The following is a 23338-nucleotide window of genomic DNA, read 5'->3' as shown; positions in this document are numbered from 1 at the left end:
CATTTGCGGCAATCCTGCCATACCCACCCCCTGTCAAGCAAATCTTTCAGATTCACCCTGTTCCCACCTTTTATTTAAGAGCTCGACATACTTACCAAGCGGGTGATATCTGTTATGTAGCTGATTCCATAAGAAGCGTCCCTCGGCCAATCCGATTAAAATCACGTGGCTTCCATTTGGGAGCTGAGTATTCAGGTACTCCAGGGCCTGCATGACATTACTGTGCATCTCCCCCGGTGTCGTCATATGTGCTAGCGTGTCACGTTGCCTTTAAACAGGGAAAAAAAATCAAAATATGGTCATCATTTGCAAAAGCTGTATTTAGCAGCAAAGGCGGCAGACACATCCTTAGCAAGAAATCGAACCATTCATCACATTTCACCTTTGGCACTTGAGATTGTGAGTGAGCTTATCGGGCTCATGAAAGGTGCCTGGGAGAAGCACAGAGCCCAGTATTCTCTCACACTTCAAATGTCAGGTGTCCTATGTCGATATCATTTTTTGTTTCTAGTGGACTCAGTCAAAAATAACCAAATACATTTTCATACTTCTTAACTGGCAGGCAGATGACTGAACCTTTCAGTGCTTATGATCCACGTTCCAGAGGTATTCTGAGATACAGAGAGCAGACTGAAGGTGCAGAAGACCTACAGGAGCTCCTATGATGGTGACTCCAAGCATCGTGTGAAGGAGGAGGTTAGTCTTGAAACTGGAGATTGGGTGAGAGTAGGCTGAGAATGTGTCTTAAGGATTGTGAGGATGCCAACCAACTCAGTGATGGCAAGATCTGGTATATGCTTATGATGGCCAAGTGCCGCAAAGGTAGGAGGGTGCCAAAGCCCATGTTGGCACTGTTTCGATAAGTTGGAGATGGTCGGATGCTGATTCAAAGAGAGAAGTGCAAATGACTGCATTTTGGGGCATCACAGTGATTGGTGGTGCAGGAATATATGGCGTTACAAAAGATGAAGTGGAAGAGGCTGCTGAGGCCCAGGTGCAGTGCTTAATTTGAGTCAGTGGTTTCAGGAACTCAGGGCCCGATTCACAGAACTAACTTAAGACAAAATCCTAAACTTACTACCATTTTGGTATTCACAGAAGGCACTTACTCATTTTGGTATTCACAGAAGGCACTTACTCATTTCGGTATTCACAGAAGTTAGGAGTCCTAACTTTAGGACTCCTAAATGCCTTCTGTGAATACCGAAAGTCTTAAAATTAGGATTTTTCTCAGTTTAGTAGTAGTATAGTTAGGACTCCTAACTTTAGGACTCCTAAATGCCTTCTGTGAATACCGAAAGTCTTAAAATTAGGAATTTTCTCAATTTAGTAGTCCTAAATTTAGGACTCCTAAGTTTAGGACTCCTAAATGCCTTCTGTGAATAGCGAAAGCCTTAAAATTAGGATTTTTCTCAGTTTAGTAGTTGTAAAGTTAGGAGTCCTAACTTTAGGACTCCTAAATTGAGAAAAATCCTAATTTTAAGACTTTCGGTATTCACAGAAGGCATTTAGGAGTCCTAAAGTTAGGACTCCTAACTTCTGTGAATACCGAAATGAGTAAGTGCCTTCTGTGAATACCAAAATGAGTAAGTGCCTTCTGTGAATACCAAAATGGTAGTAAGTTTAGGATTTTGTCTTAAGTTAGTTCTGTGAATCGGGCCCTCAGCACCTGCACTTAATCATCAGCACCGGTGCTTTTCATGAGCACCAATTAAGGACACATTCATTTAGTTAGAGATTAAGTGATTTGCCTAGAATCACAGGATGTTGAGCCGACGCCGAGGCTCGAACCTGGTTCCCCAGCTCTGAAGCCAGCATCTCTGGCCATTATGCCACATCCTCCCCCCACTTTCATGGTAAGTAGTTTGTTCTGTTTTAGGCAGCACTAACAGGAGAAATGGACTTCTGCAAGCTGCCTCCTGACGAGAGCCCCGGCACTTATCGTTTTACAAATTAACCACTGCCTGAGGGCATTCGCTTGCAGGAGTTGGCAGCGAGTAGAAGTAGAGTGGGACATCTCGTGAAGGTGCTACCCAGGTTTGATGACTAGATGGTGGGCTAGTTTTATACCCTGCGTAAACTAACTGCATAATCCTTCATGTTTTAGTTTTTTCTCCATTTAATCAATTTTATGGTTTCAGCTAAAAGCGAAACAGCAGTTACATAAAAACAATATTTACAACATCAAAAGCGAGAACCAATTTTGAAGATTAATGGTGAATTAATATGTAAACTAAATAGAGCATTAAAACAGCCAACATAAAAAGCGCAAACGCATACACCAAGATGCCGAATCTAGTTGTCACTTGCAGAATGGTTACCAGTAAATCTTAGATTCATTCCTCCTAAGGTGCCAGACTGATTAAATATTTGCCACCAAAGACAAAAAGAACGTTTTCGTACCCGTCCGTCAGCAGAGTTCTAGTGCATCTTTACAGGACCTGATGCTAAACTTCTTGAAAAATGGAAAAGCAACGGATTTTTTCCGGGTAACTGTTTTTGTGCAGGGCATCATAAAATGACTGACAGTTTCCAACACCCCAAAGCTACATGTCTGTTGTTTCTTATTTGGATTCCATTTTATAGCAATTGTGCCTGCTGGTCGGACTCCAAGCCTACATTTTAAGAACAATGTTCTTCGACATGGGGTTCACTGTAAAGATAGTTGTCTTTATAACATGATGATCTGCCAGCAATTTGCTAGCATACTACCTTCTCCAGAACAAGTGATGGTCTCCATGCATTTTGCCTGCCAGTAGCATGTTCCAACGATCGCTAAGCTGGTCGCGCTTAGTGGAGAAGAGCCGTCCCTGAGGGACACACCTATATCCTGAAGCGATCATTACACACGCCTCATCCAATCAATCTTTTCAGTCTCATCCAAGTTCATGATGTCTAACAAAGAGTCAAAGTACAGTTTGGTGTGGAAATTCCTATGTAATTTGGTCCAAAATAATGTTGCTTTCAGTTGTATCATGTCCACTATGTGGTTCTTTACTAGTTCCATTCGGAGCAGTTTCAGAGGTGCATCAGGCCCAGGTGCAAAATACTTAATTTTTGCAGCTCTTGGGCCTTGGTGTAATTTCATAGCTCTGTTCAATATGTTGCTGCTGCAATTACCTTCATTAGACTTCTAAGTTTGATTTTAAGGATTTTCTCCCGACTTCTCTTTTGTAGTGGAGAGCAGCGCCCATATTTTGGCTCATTATGCACTCGGTTTTCTCCTTTTGATGTGACCACGGTCAAACCTTATGCTTACATAATCACAACTCGAAACCAGCTCCAACTTTACTTAACTCACTTTAAAAGCTTGTTGTAAACTCACTTTTTGATTTATGACCATGAATTGTGTCTTGCTTCCATCAATAGTTAGTCTTGTGTTGGTGAATATGTTTTAAAACTCATCAATAGGTTGTGAATTGCTAGTTCAGCTAGAATTATAAGCACTGCATCTTCGATATGGGATGGACCGCTATTTTATCTTTTCCCAGTTTGAGTGTATTCAGGTTCTGATCAAGGAGGTAAGCACCCACATTGTTTATGGTGCCTTCTCCCTCCTTACCATACCTTACCCTGGCAGTTGTTTGGTGGTGCTAGTGTATGAGAGCATTGGGCAGTTCATCATGCATTCAAAGCAGTCCAAACAAGACCAACTCCACAGGGGTCAAATGCTGTCTTAAGATTGATAAAAGTCAGGCAATGGGGGCATTTCTTCCGCTTGGTATACTTAGTACCTTTTTCTTGAATCTGGTTTCTATTCCTGCCAATATGTTCAGCATGAACGTGGATACCGTCTAAAAGCAGTTTCCCATAAATTTTGCCCAGTCCGTCTAACAAGGAGATTGGGCGTCAGTTGACAAGATCTGCATGGGTACCTTCCTTATAAATGGAAGCAACAATAGTTGGAGTTTGGGACATAGGGTAGATGCATCAAAATAAGGTATAGCGATTACTTAATTTGCATTTTCTGTAACCTGCATTTAAGAAATCGCTATTCCTAATGTATGAAACTCATTAAGTTTCATTTAGTGATTCCAAGTGGGTCACAAGTCGGCCTACTTCATGAATATTAATGAGGTAGGGCGCAATTTGAGACCTATTAGGAATCACAGCTATCACAAGGATGGTGGCCTAATGGAGTCAGCAGATCACCATATATGTGACTGCATGTTTAATAAAGCAATAAATGCAAGCCATTTTCTTTAAAGTAAGACGGGATGCGTTTAAGAAGAAAAAAAATGAAACATTGAATTTTCATTTTTTAAGAGTAGGTAGTGGTTCGTGTGACCTCTGCCTACTCTTAACATTTTTTTTTAACATTCTCTATGTGTAACGGGTTGCAAAGGGACCCATTTCTATTTACAAATGGATTACTACCACTTTCAAAAGGGTGGTAAAGTATTACCGTTTCGCGACCGGAATTCGGTGGCAAAACAGTTATATATACCATACTGATGCTGTATTTGGAAGGGTGTCCAAAACGCACAAGTACACACAATTCCGAATCTCAAATGTAAATTGTGATTCTTTAAAAAGTTATAGACCACATTTTGTATATTTGAAAAATAATTTTTCCAGTCGCAGATGGTACGATTCTACAAAAAAAATGCTTTCTACATCTGAACCATAGTCACTGTTGTAAATTGAAGTGAAACTGCACATAATACTGGGGCCCAATCATCCAACCAAGCTAGATACACATCTTTGGGCACTCTGACTAGACCAGGTACCTTGTTTGATTTTTGCCTTAAGATTGCATCGCCACCCTCATCAGTGGTGAAATCCAGATCCCAGTAATGCCGCTCAAAATCGGTTCTGCTTGCTCATTGAAGACCGGGTGACTCTTGGGTGATCGACTGTTGTAACATTTTGTACTCTCCAATTGTTAGAGCATTTGACAGTATCTAGGGTGTTGCTCCTATACAGGGCTCTAAAATGACAAAACTAATATCTCATCCCCATTCTGCTCGTTAAGCATCCCATACTAACTCCAAGGCACCTTGTCCTTGCTTTTTGCTGTTATTAGTGCCTCCCATGCACTGACACAGGTCTGCTCCATTCTGCTTATTATAGTCTTGCAGTCCTTCCTAGGGTAGTTTCAGACATTGTTTCCTTTCCTTACTTCAATACCGACATCTCAGTGCTTCTGATACTTTCCTTTTTTTTAATAACAATCTTCATCAAACCAGTCCAGGGGATTTGTTCTCATTTTTACCAGCTTTTTGTTTAAGATTCTAATGTTTGATGAAATGTGTGACAAATACCTTAACTACTTTCTGCTCTTGACATTTCAGATCTAGAATCATCTTGAATTCCTTCTGTGACATGCTTTTGTTAACAGGATCATGAGAGCATAACTTTCTGATTGTTATCTTGTGGCCTTATAGTTTGATTTCAGCACTGACTTTGCTGGCCACGAGATGTTCTACATTTGCAGGGACTTGTTTTAGTCTGCAAAGTGACAGAAATGCAACATGATGATCAAATCACTTTCTACTCTACGCTGTACTTCCATGTAGTTTACTATCTGATAGAGATTTGATAAGGAATTCTTTTTGAATGTAAAATTAATATAATAAAAGAGACTTGTGCAATGACAACGTGCAATTTATTATGAACTTACACAACATTAAAATGTGCAAATTGTAGTACCTAACCATTTCTCTTTACTGGGGGGGGGTGTTTGACATTGTTCAGCATTCCATCCATCAATTGTTCTTTTTGCATTTGTCGCCCTAAGTGGGACAGGTTTGCCCAGGCATGGTTCCCGTGCTCTCCATGTCACTGGAGTCAAGCTACCCTGGCTAATGAGAGGTAATAACCCAAAACCGGCCCTAGAATGCTTGTTTATGGTCCGGGAGGACTTGGCGTGGCAGTTCGGGCTGGACTGTTCCCATGGGGAGAAGGGTCAAGACTGCTTTAGATATGGCTGGGTCCAAACTGGACTGGCATGGTGAGCAAAATACCAATGGATTTAGGCCTAGATCTCTGTACTGGGGATGTGTGTTTGACATTGTTCAGCATTTCGTCCATCAATTGTTCTTTCCTCAAAATGTTAATAGGTTAACCTAATTCTTTCTATATATATGTGCTGGATTCCCTTCATACACACACACACATATATATATATATTTATACTGAAGCAATGTGGTTCTCAAAAATATTTGTTGCAGTTTATTTGATGTTTCTATTACACATAAGTCAATTATTTAGCCTAACATACAATGTATTTAATTAGAAGGTTAGAATGTGATCATACCCATGGGAAAGGAGGTCTAAGAATTGAAAGGCCTCATATGTAGATAACGTTTCATACGTGGATAAAGGACAGGATGAATCTGTTCTCAAGAGGAATAGAAAGCTCATTGAATGAGAGGAAGGAGAAGATACAGAACATATTTCAATATTTTCATTCAACTGGTTATATTAGTGTGTGTTCGTAGAGTAGGTTAATGCTGACACTTCTTTCCCAGACCCCACAACTGAGATGCAATATGCTCTTGGCTTTACCACTTGTCCGCACTGAAGCTGAATACTAATGGCTTTATGCTGAAGGCTGAATGCTGATTGCTATTCCTACCTGACCTTTTTGTTGATTGCAGTTGCTACTGCTACTGCATGACTATTTATGCTTTTTTAAGCTGAATGCTAATGGCTTGTTATTGGAAGTTCAGCTTATACTGACTGATCGAACTTCATGCTCTCTCTCACCGCTTTTGAACTTTAACTCTCTATGGGTTCCTGCTAAAATCCAGTTCGCCCTGTTCTTTAGAACAGGGATTCATTCCTTTATGGAAAGCGCTGCATTGCTTATTTGATCATTTGTTCCAACCAATATCTTACCATCAATTCTGAAATCTGATTGATGCTTTTACAATTAATTGAATAGAGGTAAGAGAACTTATTTAGTGTCTTGATTAACATAAAACCCTTAATTATTGACTGGACTTAGAGATAGTAATGTCAATATTGATTTTTATGATCTATATCTCCTGATCTTCTCATATAAGACAGCAACGGTCTGTTGCAGAGAATTAAGAGAAAACTCAGAGAGAGAGAGAAAGAGAACGCGGGTCAATGCTGTTTGGTGTGAGATAGAGATGATAAACCATTTTATTTAAATTGATTCCTGCTCCAGCAGAAGCTAGTAGCAGAGTTATAGTTTACATCTTGAGAAGAAGAGCTATAAATAATTGCCCGAGTTTGAGGGATGCTCTAGTTCCAGGTCTCAAAGCCAATGTTCAGAACTTGAGGATTGACACTATAATGCGAAGTGATCGATGGGCTGAATGTAAGGTTGTTGTGTAATGGCCATGTGAAGAGCCAAACAGAGAGCTACTCACTTATGCACCATCTCTTATGGTTATGGAGAAATATGAAGTGGTGAATATTTCCTTGAAAGGCAAGGTGCGGCCAGAGATCCTTATTGGGTAAAGACTCCACAGTAACCGAAAGAGTCAGTACATGAGTAGTATTCGCGGTTGCTTCAGGTGTTTCAGCCACACAGTGGGAGAGAATATCCCAATGCAAGTGATATGGGATTCTTTATATCTCAGTTTTGTATTGGATTAAGACCTGAGATCAGTGTGCAAATACAACAAAGTGTGATTTGTTAAAAAACAAAAATAATAATTGTCAAAAAGAAGTACAGTCAAAAAAGAAAACACAATAAAATAGAAGGTGGGCATTCTACTAAGATGTAACAACCAAATATACATATAAAAGTCAGTAAAATATAAACATACATTTAGAAATGGTTATAAGTGAACAAATATCTGAGGGATCACAAAGAGACAACAGCTACAGCTCTTCTAAGCAGCCCCATATGGACCAACCTTTTTGCAGAGCTTGGCCTCCCCTTGCTTTAGCTAACGCCTTCTCCCTTTCCCCTGTTTCTTTAACAATTAGCCACCATTCCATCACAACAAAGTGTGATTTGTTGGCAGAATAAATAACTTGATGAAATCCTGAGGTATGCAAATTATTGTAGTGATGAAAACCAAATAGCGCAAAAAAAAGCTAGTAGGGTATAAGAAAATGTTTCGAAAGTAGAAATTCATGTTGGCTGAAATTAAGTTTGCTCAAAGGGGGTATCAGAACCAGTCTTTTATAGGAAATGAAGGTGGTATGCAAGGTGTTGGTGTTAACCCCTTCAGCGCTGCGCGGATTCCCCCGCGGTGCTGAAGGGTTCTAGCGCGGGCGGGGCCATGACGGAACGGTTCCGTCATGAGCACAGCTCAACCGATGCTCATGACGGAACCGTTCCGTCATGAGCATCGAAGGGGTTAAAGCAGTAGTGCAAGGTGCTCACTGAGGATTTGGTGTTTCATGGGAAAGAGGTAGAGGTGTTCCGATTGATCCAAATTCTGGTATGGACATTGCGACTTTGAAGAAAATGACTCCTTGTCATTATTGTAACAAGATCGGGCATTGGAAAAGGGAGTATAAAGGGCGTGTAGGTTTAATCCTGAAAGAGTAATTGAAAATATGCAAATGCAGGGAGGAAATCAAATGCAAATGCTAAATGTGCCAGACACAGATGCAAATGCAAGTGCAGAAGCAGATGCCATGATGCAAGTCCCACAAGCCCAGATGGTCCCACAAAATATGGGAAACCCCACATTTATTTTGAAACAGTTGCCCAAGGCACACTTAAACCCCTTTCAGAACCCATTTCAACAGTTTCCTGCATTTGATAATGACAGTTTTGGCTCAGAAAATTCCCAATGATGGTGCCTGTGTGTTTGTGGGGGGTATTGCTGGCTTGGCCCAATCTTAGAGGTACACCAGAGTCGTCCATTTGTAGAAGGTGAGGTGAATGGCCAACCTGTGTAATTTTTGATTGACACTGGTGCTACCAGATCCACCGTTAGAACAGCAGATGTGCCAGACTTATCCCTCCTGGGAAAGAAAATCCAAGTTGTAGGAGTTTCAAATAAACAGATTACAAACTCAGTTTGTGAGGAAGTTCCTGTAAAAATAGGTTAATTTGAGGAAAGTCATCAATTTGTTGTTTGTGACATAAGCCCTGTGAATTTGCTAGGGAGAGCTTTGTTGTGCAAGTTAAATTGTACAATTTACTGTACACCAGATGGAGTCCAACTTTAGACCCATGAAGAGGATGTTGAGTATGAGAATGATCAACAAGATTCAGCTGAAGGGTTGCTCTCAGTGAGAACCATTGACGAATTGCCTCCTGATTTGAAAACAACTGTGAACCCAGAAGTATAGGATTTCACAGGAAAACATATAGGATTAATTAAAGGTGTAGGACCAGTCCAAGTTACTCTAAAGCCAAATGCAATGTATCCAAGAACACCACCATACAATTTGACACCAGAGACAGTTGCAGAAATAACATCTGTAATTGAAGACATGATGACTAAAGGTGTTTGAAAGAATTGGTTGGAAGTCAATGCAACTCTCTAATCATGGGTGTACAGATGCCCAATGGGAAGCACAAAATAGTGCAGGATTTTAGAAAAATCAACAATATTTTCATTCCATGTTGCCCCATGTTACCGAATCCAGCCACTATACTTTTCCAGATTACGTGCACTGCAGAATGGTTTACTGTTATTGATCCTTGCCATGCCTTTTTCTCAGATCCATTACATGAGGATAGTCGGTATCTCTTTTCTTTTGTGTTTCAGCAGAGAGTTTTGGCATGGTGCCTAGTTCCACAAGGGTATATTGAGAGTCCTTCTATCTTTAACCAGATCTTGAAAAATAATCTGGAGTCATTGCAGATGCCCTACAAGTCAGTACTAGTGCAGTATATTGATTACCTACTAGTTGCATTAGAGACACAAGCAGCTTGTAAGCAGGATACTATTGCACTCTTAAAATATCTGGCTAAGAATGGACACTAGGTGTCTCAAGGAAAACTGCAGTACTATCAGAAAGAAGGACAAAATATTGAGAAAGGAGCAAGAAGGGTATCACCAGAGAGTATGGAAGCAATTCTACAGATTAATCCACCTCGAACACGGAGAGGAGTCAGGATGTTTTTGGGAATGGTTGGCTACTGTAAACAGTGGATACCAAACTTGTTCCTGGTGCCCAAGCCTTTACTGAGACTGACTCACAAGGATCTGCCTGATCCCCTTCCTTGGGACAATAAATGCTTGGAAGCTTTCCTAGAGCTGAAAGTCTCTGTGGTGCCTCCACACTAGGAATACATGATTACAATAAGAGTTTACACTATTTTGCAGTGAGAGGGAGGGCTGTGCTCTCTCAGTGCTTACTCAGATGCATAGAGATGCTTGAAAACCTGTGGCATTCCTTTCGATAACCCTTGACCTGTAGTGCCAGGACTGCCTGGCAAACCTAAAGAGTATGCTGCGGTGGGTGTTAGTCTTGAGAGGACTGAGAGCATAGTGATGGGACATCCTTAACCTGTAATGGTACCACACTCTATAGAAATATTGCTGACCTGAACAAACATCCAGTACATGACCCATAATAGACTTAAAATTTGGGTCATAAATAAGATGATTCTGGCTGCTGAAAATGTTACTTTAAAGCACTGCCAGATCTGAACCCATCAAATTTGCTGTCAATAAATGATAATGTTTGTAATGAAGTTGAACATGATTGTATAAATGTCATGGATTTATGCACAAAGCCAAGATCCCACATTAAAGATAAACCCCTGAATGAGCCTGATTATGTACATTTTGTTGCCGGCTCATATTTGAGAAACAATGAAGGTACACTGTCTGCACAATCAATGAGGTTGTAGAAGCTTCACAGCTTCAGGGTATTATCCCAGCACAAGTTGCAGAATTAGTTGCCCTTACAAGAGCTTGTATGTTGACAGCCTAATTAAAGGTGGCTATATTTACAGATAGTCCACGACTTTCAGCAATTGTAGACACAAAGAGGTGTCATGACTTCATTTGGAACCCCTATCAGGAACGTAGAGCATGTAAGAAATCTACTGGAATCACTCCAATTACCAGCTGAAATTGCTATTGTTAAATATCCAGCACACTGGTTACATTGCAGATGGAAACAGATATGTCAATTAAGTTGACCGGTATTAGGTACTAGTGGCCTGCACATTTAATGACATTTTTGCATGTGAATCTGAGGAGGACACTGTCTTTTCTATATTAATGTAAATAGCTGACGCTAGCAAACAATTGAAAAGGGTATAAGAAAATGATTCAGAAGCAGAAAAAAGCAGGCTGTGAGAAAAATGCTAATTACATTTGGATGTAAGCTGATGGTGGACCGGTGTCACCTGATAGTTTGTTGTTTCCAATGACACTACACTTCCATGGAAATACACATTTAGGGAGGGATGCCATGACCAGACTATTTAGGCAAAATTGGTTCAATCCCAGATTGAGGATGCTTGCAGAGGATTTGTAATCCTTGTGTGAAATGTCAGCAAATTAATGTTGGGAAAAGAACTCCTGTTGCACTTGTTGTAATGGGTAAATACGATGTCAATGTGTTCTATAATATGTGCAGGCCCGACAACGGCAATACCAATAAATACAATGTCAACGTATGCCCTAACCTGTGCCCGCATAACAATGGCAATACCCATAAATGCAATGTCAATGTATGCCATAATCTGTGCCCACACAACAGCGTCGATACCAGCAGTAACGATGTTAGTGTTAGTCCATAATCCATGCATGAAGGACAATGTTGTTATTAGTAGAAACAATGTTAATGTACATTATGACCTAGGAAGCATAACTGTATCAATACCAGTGAAGACAATGTTGATGTACGCTATGACAATTGTACGCACAATGATAGGAATGCCGATAAAAATGATACCAGCAACTGCCAAATTATGTTCAGATGTTCCAATGAACTCATATCATTGTTGTCGGATTCACCCAAGGTGACCTCCCCATCAACACCAAGTCCGAGTTAAGTGGTCAGGCAAGTCTTTTCACCCACACCCATGCCTATCGAATGAAAGGTCACAGGTGGGGTCTCACTTAGCCCAAAGACAAACACGTACCCAGGGAACACCCTGCTTAATCCCACAGATAGATAGTTGCACCACAAACAGGTTTAGGAAATTGGCCCCAAGAAAAACACGTTTGGCCAAAGGCTTGCATTCCCCAAAAATACTACAAAGCTAGATACCACATGTAGATAGGAACACTGAGCCAATCAGGACTTGACATGCACACCACATGAAGTGATCACTCGCTCCTCATGCCGGACACATGGACACATATACACCAGCTCAGACTAGCTCTTCCAGAGGTTGAGAGCCATCTGTGTCCTTATCAGATGCCCAATCCTATTGGTTTATGACTGAGATGCTTTTTCAGGAATGCAGAAATTAATTATTGTACCTCACAAGATGTATACATTGTCAACCAAACTCTGTACACCGAGAAATTTTCCTCAGATGCATTCAGTAAAGACTCTCCCAGCCACAGCGTTTAATTAAACCAACTTGTTCCTGTTTTGCCAAACGCCTCTTGTCTTTTCATTTCTTTAAGGCAAGTTCATATCCTAGCAACACACTGAGTCCTAGAGGGAGATCAGGTAGTCCCTTCATTAGAATGTAGATGGACTTTATTGAGATTCCTGTTTGCAACGTGTTGATATATGTCCTGGTCATAGTGTGCATTTTCTCAAGATGGTTGGAAGCCTACCCAATCAGTACAAATAGAAGGTCCAGGTGAGGGAGCAATCACTGAAACAAGAAGAGTCACCCATAAAGTTGAATGGTCACGAAACAGGAATAAAAGGAGACTGAGAACAAGTATGTCAGTTGATCAAATCCCACCGACTGTCACTGAGGAAACAGAGTCGAGCGGTGGAAGTGACACAGAGGAAGATAAACTAAGACTGATGAGATCAAAAAGAGCAAGTGTGCCTTGCCAAAGGTATTCTGCGCCTGAATGGACATTCTATGTTGGATGAATTGTGTGATGTGAAAACCAAACTGTTTGAACCTCGATGTTATCACTCTAATGACATTGTTGGATGCAGCTTTTTTTACCAAAGATTTCTGGAGAAAACTGAGAGACACTTAAAAGACTAAGAACTGGTAAAAGTGCTGAAGGGCTGAAATGCAATATTCTATTTCCTTTTTAATGTTTGAAGAAGATTACATAGGTCTGTGTTTGCAGTGGAAGAGTAGGTATAACATATTAGAAGAACACAGAGTAGGGTTAAGGATTTCCTATATGAACATTAGTGAATAAAGACACTTTGTGAAAAAGACACTGTTTGAAAGAAAAACCTTGCAAGAAGCACATTTGGAGAAATCTCTGAATTGAAATCTTAAGCTGCTGTATACTTTTCTGGAAACTATCTGATCACAGACAAAACATGTGCTGCTTTAGAAATAGATGTAAGATTATTATGTGTTCAATCTTCATAACATGAGTACTAATGACTATAATAGTGCTAGTAGGGTTCTATTTAACCCCAGAAAAAGACGTTAGGTCTACTAATGCAACTACCACATTTGCACACACAATAGATGACGAGCAATTGAAAGCATCATTTGCAAGATACAAAAGGGATGATTGCACTACTAATGTTCATTCTAGGTTAGTGCAAGAATACACAAAAGCTATGGACGCAAAAGATTGCTATGTTTGTATCCATCTACCTTAATCAGCAGTATAAGAAGTCACTTACCATCATATTCCATTATCAGATGCAGTTCCATGTAGTATATTGCTTACATTTGTATATGGGCAAACACATTTTGAATATTTGTATTTTAATTATGATCTAATACTTTCCAGAGTACCACTAGTACAAAACATGGACTTACATCCACAAACCAAAGTAATTGACACAGCTTAGTATTATTTTAAACAATATAAACCCATAGACAATGTTAATGCTTATCAGAATAATCTAACCTGTTTAACCCCTTCCATGCTGCGCAGATTCCGCCGCTGTGCTGACGGAATCTTGCGCGGGCGTGGTCATGACGGAACGGTTCCGTCATGAGCACAGCTCAACCGTGGCTCATGACGGAACCGTTCCGTCATGAGCACCGAAGGGGTTAATGAGACCCATAGAGAAAATATTTATTGTAGCATTAAAAGAAAGAAACATTAAAATTACACCTTGTAAGGATATAGAAAATGATGTTTTGAAAATTGTTTGGAAGAAGGAGGAAGATGATTTTATTAAGATAATATTTTACCCAAAACTTAAATTAGATAGATGACACAAAAGGGAAAATCGTTGTTTACAAAAGAAGAACACACACAAGAGCCAGACAGATAGGAATTATTAGCTATGAACATACATTTGATTTAATTGGAGGCACGTGGAAAATTTTACAAGGGGAAGAAAACACAATTCCAGGGGTTTATTTTGTTTGTGGGAGAGACGCTTACTTCCAGTTACCTGCTGACTGGGAGGGTATTTGCTACTGCCATATTGTTTCCAAAGATCATGTATATAGTATAGAAGAATTAACAATAGCACCTGCACACAGAGAAACTCGTAGTACAGATGATGGAAACCAGTTAGTAGGAGACATTTTTGGTGCAATCATTCCACCTGTGGGATTCCTACTCAATGACGAGAAGATTAAAAAACTGTCAACAGTTGTCAACAAGCTACTAACTAGAAAAAATCCAATGAAAGCTTTAGGCAACGAACTTTGTGAAAAAGCACCTCACAACTTTGCTACAGTCTAAATAAAACGGTGGTTCGTGCGCACTTCTCAGCACCTGTTGCCTTTTGGTGCCACTGATCACAGATTCCAAACTATATTACATAAAGAGCTTTGCACTTCAACAAAAGAACTTATTCAGTCTTTTTTTATTTATTTCAATCCTTTATTTTCAAATCCAAATGAAGTTTCACAAAAAAAAGCAGCCAACGCGTTTCGTTCAATTCGGCGACAAGCCAAGAGAACTTCTTCAGGGCTCTTTAGATCACACAAACAGACTCAATAGTCTTTAGCATCGGTCAATTCGCAAGCTGGGCCAAATTACAATAATTCGCCCCAACTAGTACTTCTGGATCTTTATTAGTTGTAAACACTGAGCTCACTGTCCTTGCACCCAAATAGGCTTCAATGTATGCAAGAGCACTGGAGAGTAGCGCATTGCCGGACACTACTAAGGAGGTGCTTATAGTGTCGATCCTCAAGTCTAGAGGAGACCCTCTCGACGTATCGCATATAGACTGTTCTCTATGCTGAACTTAGATTACAAGATCCTCATTAAAGTGCTGGCTGTTGGGTTGCTACCCTATCTCACTGCACTAGACCACCATGACCAGAACAGCTTCATTCCTTACTGTAGTACCTTCCTCAATATCTGGGGCCTGTTTAAGGCCCTGATGATACCCTCCCACAGCAACGAGCCACAATGCTGATACCATCTATAGACATCCACAAACCATTTGACATATTGGTCTGGGGATATCTGAGAGCGGTCATGTGCTGAAAGAACCTGGGATCGGGATGGGACAAATGGATGGCTTTATTGTACTCAGGTGCATGAATGAGGGTTCGTACAAGCTGATGTATTTCAGAAGCATTTGAGGTGTACAGAGGGACATGCCACGGATGCTCCTTGTCCCAGCTGCTTTCTGCACTGGCAGTGAAACCTTTTGCATCTGTTATGAGAGTAGAAGGGAGAGACAGGGGAATTCCACTCCAGTGGGCAGAGCATGTTGTCTCGCTTTATGTGGACATGTTCCTGTATCTACGTGATGCCTACACCAGAGTCCTTGGAGCATTGAGATCCTGGACTCTTTGGGAGGGATTTGGGACTACAGACGAAATCCTGTGCTTTCCCAGTGTCACCCGATTTCCAGGGCTCCTTATGGCTAAAGCCTCAGTATAGCATTGAATAGACCTCTCAGGTTCCCTGATATTTGGTGGTCAGGTATATAATTCTAGAAAAGACACGAGGGAGAGAAACTCAGTAGAGGCACTGCAAGCCCTGTGAAGCTTGTGGGATTCTGGCACTCTCTTCAGCTACCTATTATGGCGAGGATTGCATTGTCTAAAATGGTTATGTTCCCGTGACTCCTGTATTTCTTTGTGAACCTGCCCAAATGGATACCACAGAGCTTTTTCAAGGAGCTCATTACCTTGTTGCGTGACCTGATCTGGGATGGGGCAGACACCAGGTCTCAATGGAAATGCTGCAATGCCTGACAGCCAGGGAAGGGCTGGGAGTCCCAGACTTTGAATTGTACTTCCTGTCTGTCCAGCAATAATGGCTGGCAAGATGGCTAGCTGGCTGCTATATAGCAGAGCTAGGGAAGGTACGAGATCAGTGTTGCAGAGGCACCCTTGTGCCTATGATTTTGGGAGTGCGGCTTAGGGTAGAGCAGCACACTAGGCTAATTAGCCAAGGACTTCACTGCTGGGACACAGTGGTCAGAAGAACACAATACTGCCTGTTGTATGCACCACACTTCCATTTGTTGATATACCCACATCTGGAGATGAAATGCAAGCTTCAGGGGAAGGTGGGGCTTGTGGCCTTGATGATTTGGTTGGGTATTAGGGGCCTACCACCAACAGAATGTCTGACAAATACTGCACAGCAAAGAGCAATGGGCCATCTTTCGATAGGCATAGCAGAGCCCCCACACATGACCTGCTGCACACCTTTTTGACTTTTGGCAATGGTCGCAGACTTGTATCATGGATTTATCAACCATCTCATCCATGATCACAGACAATCTACCCATACTACAAAAGAGATAGGAAACTGACCTGAGCAGACAGTTCTGGGGAATGTATGGGAGCAAGTCATGGAAAGGGTCCATATAAGCACACGAAACATGCTCTGCAATACAATCAATTCAATTTTCTTTACACCATACCTACCTCATCCCACATAGGTTGAACATCATGACACAATCAGACAACATGCATTGTCTGCATTGTGCTCAGACGGATGCAAACTTCCACATGGTATGGGTCTGTCCTATAGCGACAAGTTTCTGGACCATGGTAGTTGGAGATCTAGATCACACATTGAATAGATGTGACTTACACACTATAGAGATTCGTATTCTGGGTACCTTCACTAAGCAAACAAGCAAAAAAGTGGGAAACAGATTTCTTGACCTGGCCCTGGTTATACCTCAAAGGGACACAGCGTGACACTGGTGGACCACGGATGGACCACCCTACAGTAGATGGAAATCTGAGGTGGCAACTTGTGTGACAGCTGCGGGGGCTGCCATCCGAGCATAGGAACTAAAATGGGTCCGAGGAAGCTCATAGTGGACCTGTAGATGGAGGCCCTTACTGACTTCACAGAATTAGATATCTAAACACCTTTACAACACTTCCTGCAGTGTATTATATCTAAACGTGTTCTGCTGGTCTAGGTGAGATGGAATTCTGCGGCACACCCCACCTTGTGGGTTACCTTTCTGATGGTAGCAAAGCACGATCACTGATTCGTACATTCTTTGAACCAGACAGGGCACTGCAGGCAAGAGGGCTATTACTAGCATTGTGTATACTGTAAACCATGGGCTAACAAGGTACTCTGCTGTGAACATATGTTACCTGACTAGGATACTTCTATCATGCACAGTGTATATACATGCCATTTATGTGGCTTGTTCAAAGTTTGTATTTTGTTGTGGCATATGGAGCACATGTTTCCGAATATTATATACTCTAATATGTTTATGAATGTCAACTTCGCTGACTGAAATATTTAACATCTTAAATAAAAAGTAAAAGAAAAATTGTGTTTGTTTTTCTTGTGCCAGCCCCTTTTGAACTACAGCATTCCTGTGTGTTCAAATACCAAAAATTGAATGCAGACTTTGTGTTGCTGATTAAATTGACTAGAAGGTGAAGAGGTTCAAGCCATCTCTATGGAAGTCATTCATCAAGGTTACCCATGATAATCACTCCCAGGATTCATCAAAAGTTTATCCAGAAAGTGGTAGTTGAATTCCTGTATTTTGCATGTCATCTAAACACATCGTTGAGCGAGCACTGATATGTTGGATGGGAAAATGATGCTTATTACTTGCCAGAATACAATCTTTCCAATCCGCAGCTCAACTCTCTGTGGCTTTCGGAGAGGTCTGAGTAGGTGGTAGCATAAGCCACAAGTACCTGGTCGCTGGAATACTGACAGCTGCCTAAGACACTTAATGACTCGCTTGATAAGAAGGAGAGCTGCAACAGAGGCATTTATGGCCAAGACGGCGTTGGACGACATCTGCAAGACAGTGACAAAGAGTTTACCTTGGACCTTAGGTGAGCACTACTGTCTATATGCTGGCCCAAAGGCCGGCAATGCGGGGCTGCAGGTGGTGCTGAAGAGCCTATTTCTTTAAAGGAGCAACTCTACACCCACCTCCCTACGTAGCCTTGCAGAGTATTCTTTTGATGCAGCATCTGAATCTTTCAAAGACACAATTCAGCAGAGTGTGGTTTTGTAGGCAATTGAATTTGACTCTGGGGAATGTGTTGGTGGAATAAAGACCAAGAGCAGGATATCAATGGTAGAATGAAAACTCATGAAATAGTAACTTTCCAAATTGGCATTTCATCGCCACTGGCCCCCAGACTGACTGAACAACTGCCTTTAACATTTGGGGCATAGTTTTTTTTTTTTTAAAACCTTTATTTAGCACTGTGTACAAGACAAATACGGGCCTACAACCATCCGGCCGGCCTCGACACTTCTGATGCTTGATAGCAAAGTATACGTCCACTCGGTGGCACGGCAGCACATAAAAGCATACGACCTATGTTGCAAAATCCACGTGCACTGAGTGGCAGGAGACAGTAAGGTTAATTTTAAAAAGTTTTAAAGTTAAGGAGATACAGAGCTAGAACGGATCAGTGCGCAGAACAGACGAACATACGATAAATGGGTAACATCCAACAGGAGAGTCAACTAACAGTGAACATATCTAAAATGGCGGCACGAAACCATAATACCAGGATATAGATACGCAGCGAAATGTGCCTCCCAGCCGCTACCCTCCTATCACCATTCCCCCCCACTGACCCTAGAAAAAGACGTAGGAAAAGGACGGAAGAAAGAAAAAGAAGGCCCATAGTAACAAAAAACGTATCGAAGAAGACCCCCCACCCTACACGCATGCCGAGGCTATGGCCTACCCCCCCCCTAGCTACGTGTCTGTCGCCCCATAGGAACCCGAAATATAGAATTAAGGAAAGAAGAAAGGAAAAAAGACCATAAAGCGGGGAGGAGCCCACCACACTGCCGAACTCCCGGACTCCCGCGCCGCTCATACATCCTGCACCATGTACAGTACAGTATCAAAAGACCCACGTAAACCCGGTGGTCCCGATTCAATAACACCCAGCACTTCAGCACTTCACAAGTCCTCCCCCCGGCAGAAGAAGGAAACAGGAGGCGAAATCACAGCGACATATAACAAAAACTGGTCATTAAAGACTACTCATCCAAAATTACAAAACGTGTATCAGTCCAGGGCCCCGTATGCCGATCCAACCAAAGCGACAACCGGCATGCCATCACCCCTGTCCGGACCGGCAGATATGATTCAGGCCCGTCCATTGCTGCGAGTCACCTTCAGCCAGGACAAAGAGACAAGATGGCCGCCCTCGAGGAAAGGGGACAATGAAGACGTATCGTACCACAGGGTCCCAACCGCAGCAGTAACATGCCACAGAGGCTCGAGCGATAGGTGCTTTCAGGGTAACATCTGGCAAGGGAAGCGAAAGGCTAGGTCTCAGCAGGTAGTTCGTAGGCAGAGTCACAACGTTCAAAGTGAAGGGTGTCCCTGCAACTGTATCCGTGTCGATGGGTTGACGCGTTACATTGTAGCCAGGAGGACTCCGCACCACCGGCCCCCCACTCTGCGACATTGTTTCACCTCCAGGAGAAAACAGGGGCGGCGGGGGATCCTCCAGCCGGGAACGTCCCGTTGCAACCAGTGCCTCATCGATTCTCCGGGTCAGCGCCCGGCAAGTACTCTGCATTGCCACTTTTAACGCCACAAGGGCGGCCAATACATCCCCACAGGTCGGGTCCCTCTGTACCAAGCATCGGTCCGCACTATCCCGCTGTTCCTCCGATGCGGCAATCAGCTCCGGGGCACATGGGCGCGCAGACACTGCGAGTCCAGGGTCAGCCAGCGTCTCAGCAAGAAGAGCAGACGCCATTGTCATCTCCACTGCGGGCAATTAGTGACGGGACAAAAATGACTATGATCCGAGGATGTAGACACCGGAAAAGCGTCGTGCTCCACTCGGGAGCTGCACCGGGCGAGAGCGCCCCACGGCCACCGCGAGAACCGGCCGTTCGCCGCAGGAAGACGCTACAAAATGGAGTCCGCTCGCTTGTCTTCAGGGTGGCGGAGGAGAGCTAGCATTAGGGGGCTCCGACGTCGTCCACACCACTGCCGGCGCTCGGGGGAGTCCGACCCGGACGTAATGGGCCTGACTCCAGTCGCACGGCCAGCATTTCCTCCCCCGCGATCACCCGCAGTATTCCAGCTCAGCACCCCGTCCACATCCCTCGGCGTCCAGCGGCGGCCATCTACGCAGGGACCCGTGGGAGCGCCGGAGGTCGTAGTAGACACCGAGTCAGCCACCAAACCCGCCGACAAAGGTGTCAGGAGAACGCCAGTCACTTCAGTGCCGGTAATCCGCGGCGGTTGGATGGCGCAGGTCAGGAGAATTAATCAGGATTAACAAAAGAAGCCAGACGGTCCACGGAGCCGGGAGCTCAGGCGTTCGACCCGTCGGCCATCTTGGCTCCTCCCCCATTTGGGGCATAGTTGAGTGTGTGGGTGACCCCAAGGGCTGCATGATGGTCATCCTGAACATATAGATCCAGCAGGGATGAGTGACCTTATTGGAGCTGGCCAGTCATACTCACGACAGACCTCCCTAGAGGGCCATCTTACTGACTTATGTGATGAGATGTGGTTATGCACACTGGACCGCACTGCCACTCTCCTTGCCTCCACTTCCACCACATCTGAATGTCTGGAAACTTGCCAAAGGGTCTCTCGATGATGAGTGGAGCAGGAAACACAAGGCCTCTCTTCCCAACAATAGGTGCAACATCATACAGTGGCCCATGTTAATCACCTAGGGGAAAGCACTGGACACGCACCTGTTCTATTAGGATATCTACTATTACCATTTCCCTGAAAAACAGTGGCTTGAGGTCCAGATCAGTAGCAATGCAGGGGATTGTAAATGACCAACCATATGTGATGGATTCAATCAATCAATTCGATTGAGTCAATCAATCAATTCGATTGAGTCTATCTATGAATCTGTAATACTTGCCTTATTTTGCAACTCAATATATTATTTTTTTAAACTAATTTGCGTTCAATCATACCCGATGGAACACAATTAGAATATTCTGCAGCTGTGTTTACAAACTTCATCTAATGTGTGATTTGTGTTCGTGTTGATGACTTCAAAGTATTGTCTACTCTAGGAACATTATTCATAGATTTCCATTCACTGAAGCCTGTATTCTGCATGCACCATAGAAAAATGGTGAACTGGAGTCAGCAACAGGTAGAGATGCAGTTCACATGCTGGATACTGTAGTGTATTTGAAGTTATTTGGGGAGTCCTTTGAAAGCTCTCCTCCACCCACGGATTTTATTTATTTTAATATACATTTTCCTGTTTAGGGCCTGTGCTTCAGTGAGCCCTGACAGCACAGTGGGGGAAATACACAGAGACAGGGCAGAGGGAGATGGTGTCATTGGGACATGAGGAGGGGTGCAGGGAGGTACTGACATGATAAAAGGAAGACAAAACATACTTTTGTAGAATGTATTAAAGAGTCATGCTCAGTCAAACTATATTTATTTTCTTACACTGCCTACATTATGAATGGAAATATTTATACACAATGTTTATTTTAATGATCTGCGTGTTCCTACGGCTACGGAGGACGAAAGATTATATATATAAAGATATCACGCTGTTTCCAGTGGTGTTTATGAGAAAATAGGACAATTGTGATGTGGGAATTTATTTTTGTGTCAGCTTACCAGTTGCAGACGTCATTTCCAATCAGTTCATAGACAACTACAGCTGGCTTGTCAAACGACTGCTTCCTCGCCATGCTACAAAACAGAAGCGCATACATTAATTAACATGTTGTTATCGCGTGTTTTTCTATATTACTTCATCTGTTATTAATTAAGCCTACACGAGGCCTGATAAATAGTCCTGTTCAGGACTGCAAGCTGCTGTTTATGTACAATAGAGCACGCGGTTATTAAACGACTAATTGCAAATGTAATGAGCTATTATGGATGTCATTAAGTCAGGTGGTGGAGGTTATTACTGGCTGAAACTTACACAAAGAGACTAATGTGCTGCATGTTCTCTATGGTGGTAATGCAATTATCACCTAAGGCAAGGTAACACATTCAGAGTTTCCCATCTGGCACTGAAGTCTGGGATCACTAGAGATGCTTAGAAGGACTGCGGTGGATGGAATTGCAAAGTAATACCTTTAAAAAAAAAAATAGAAACCATTATATTTCCTCATGTATTTATTTATTGTGATATATCATAATCACAGAATTAGCTATGCAGCCCCCCACGCCTCTGTGTCTCTTGTGAAGTTAATGTATTTATTTATTGTGTTTGTGTTGCTCGAGTTTTAGTGAGAAAAATAATGGTGGTAGAGGTATAAGTCTAACTAAGGCCAAAAGGCTAACTTTACTTCTTTTCACTATTCACAAAGGTAAGTTAATACTAGTAACTTTACTGTTAGTAAACGTACTACTAGAAAAGTTACTAGTAGTAAAATTACTAGTAGTAAAGTTACTACTAGTAACTTACATTTGTAAATACTGAAAGGTAGTACAGCTAGACTTTTGGTTTAAGTTAGATTTTTGTTCTAGCTTTACCTTTGAAAATAGGGCTCTCAGAAATTCCAATGCAGTATTTCTGCACACAAAGCGACAAATGCCACTGGATCAGGAAACCCCCAGGTGCAGAATTACCTCAACATTCTGAGTTGTACCCTGAGAAGAAAATTGGAAATTGGGAAACTGCTGTGGAAATCAGTGTTTCCACACCCGATTCCTTCAGTAATTCCCCATATTCGCCCCTTTCCCACCCACACATTTTGCAGTGCAAGCGGTCAAAGGCAACACTGAGAATGCTTTTTTACCGGTTTACTTGGCCCGTAGCTTCTTCACTGTCTGAATTAGAGTTACTTCCCCGGTTGGAATGAAGAACAAGGAATAGCCCAATATAGAGGGCTATGACTCCTTGCTGTGCCTCCAGATCTTCCAAAAAGTGTCCAGTTTAGCTACAGAGTGATATGATAACCCATGTTTTAATATCACTACAGCCACTATAGGTAACTACACAGCTCTTTTCAAGGGAAGG

The 23338-nt window shown here is 42.3% G+C and overlaps 1 protein-coding gene across 1 annotated transcript in view; it reads right to left on the bottom strand.

Annotated features, from left to right (window-relative positions):
- The window catches only part of AOAH (acyloxyacyl hydrolase), a 780853-nt gene that overhangs the window by 98996 nt on the left and 658519 nt on the right, over positions 1-23338 (bottom strand). The window contains exons 15-16 of the mRNA XM_085607471.1: positions 21982-22056; positions 96-268 (exon numbers count right to left, since the gene is read on the bottom strand). Of these exons, the coding sequence (XP_085463597.1) occupies positions 96-268; positions 21982-22056 (248 nt within the window). The remainder of the gene's footprint in view (positions 1-95; positions 269-21981; positions 22057-23338) is intronic.

Source organism: Triturus cristatus, chromosome 5_2, assembly GCF_964204655.1.
Source record: "Triturus cristatus chromosome 5_2, aTriCri1.1, whole genome shotgun sequence".
Taxonomy (NCBI): Eukaryota; Metazoa; Chordata; class Amphibia; order Caudata; family Salamandridae; genus Triturus; species Triturus cristatus.
This window is presented reverse-complemented; position numbering and strand designations above follow the sequence as displayed.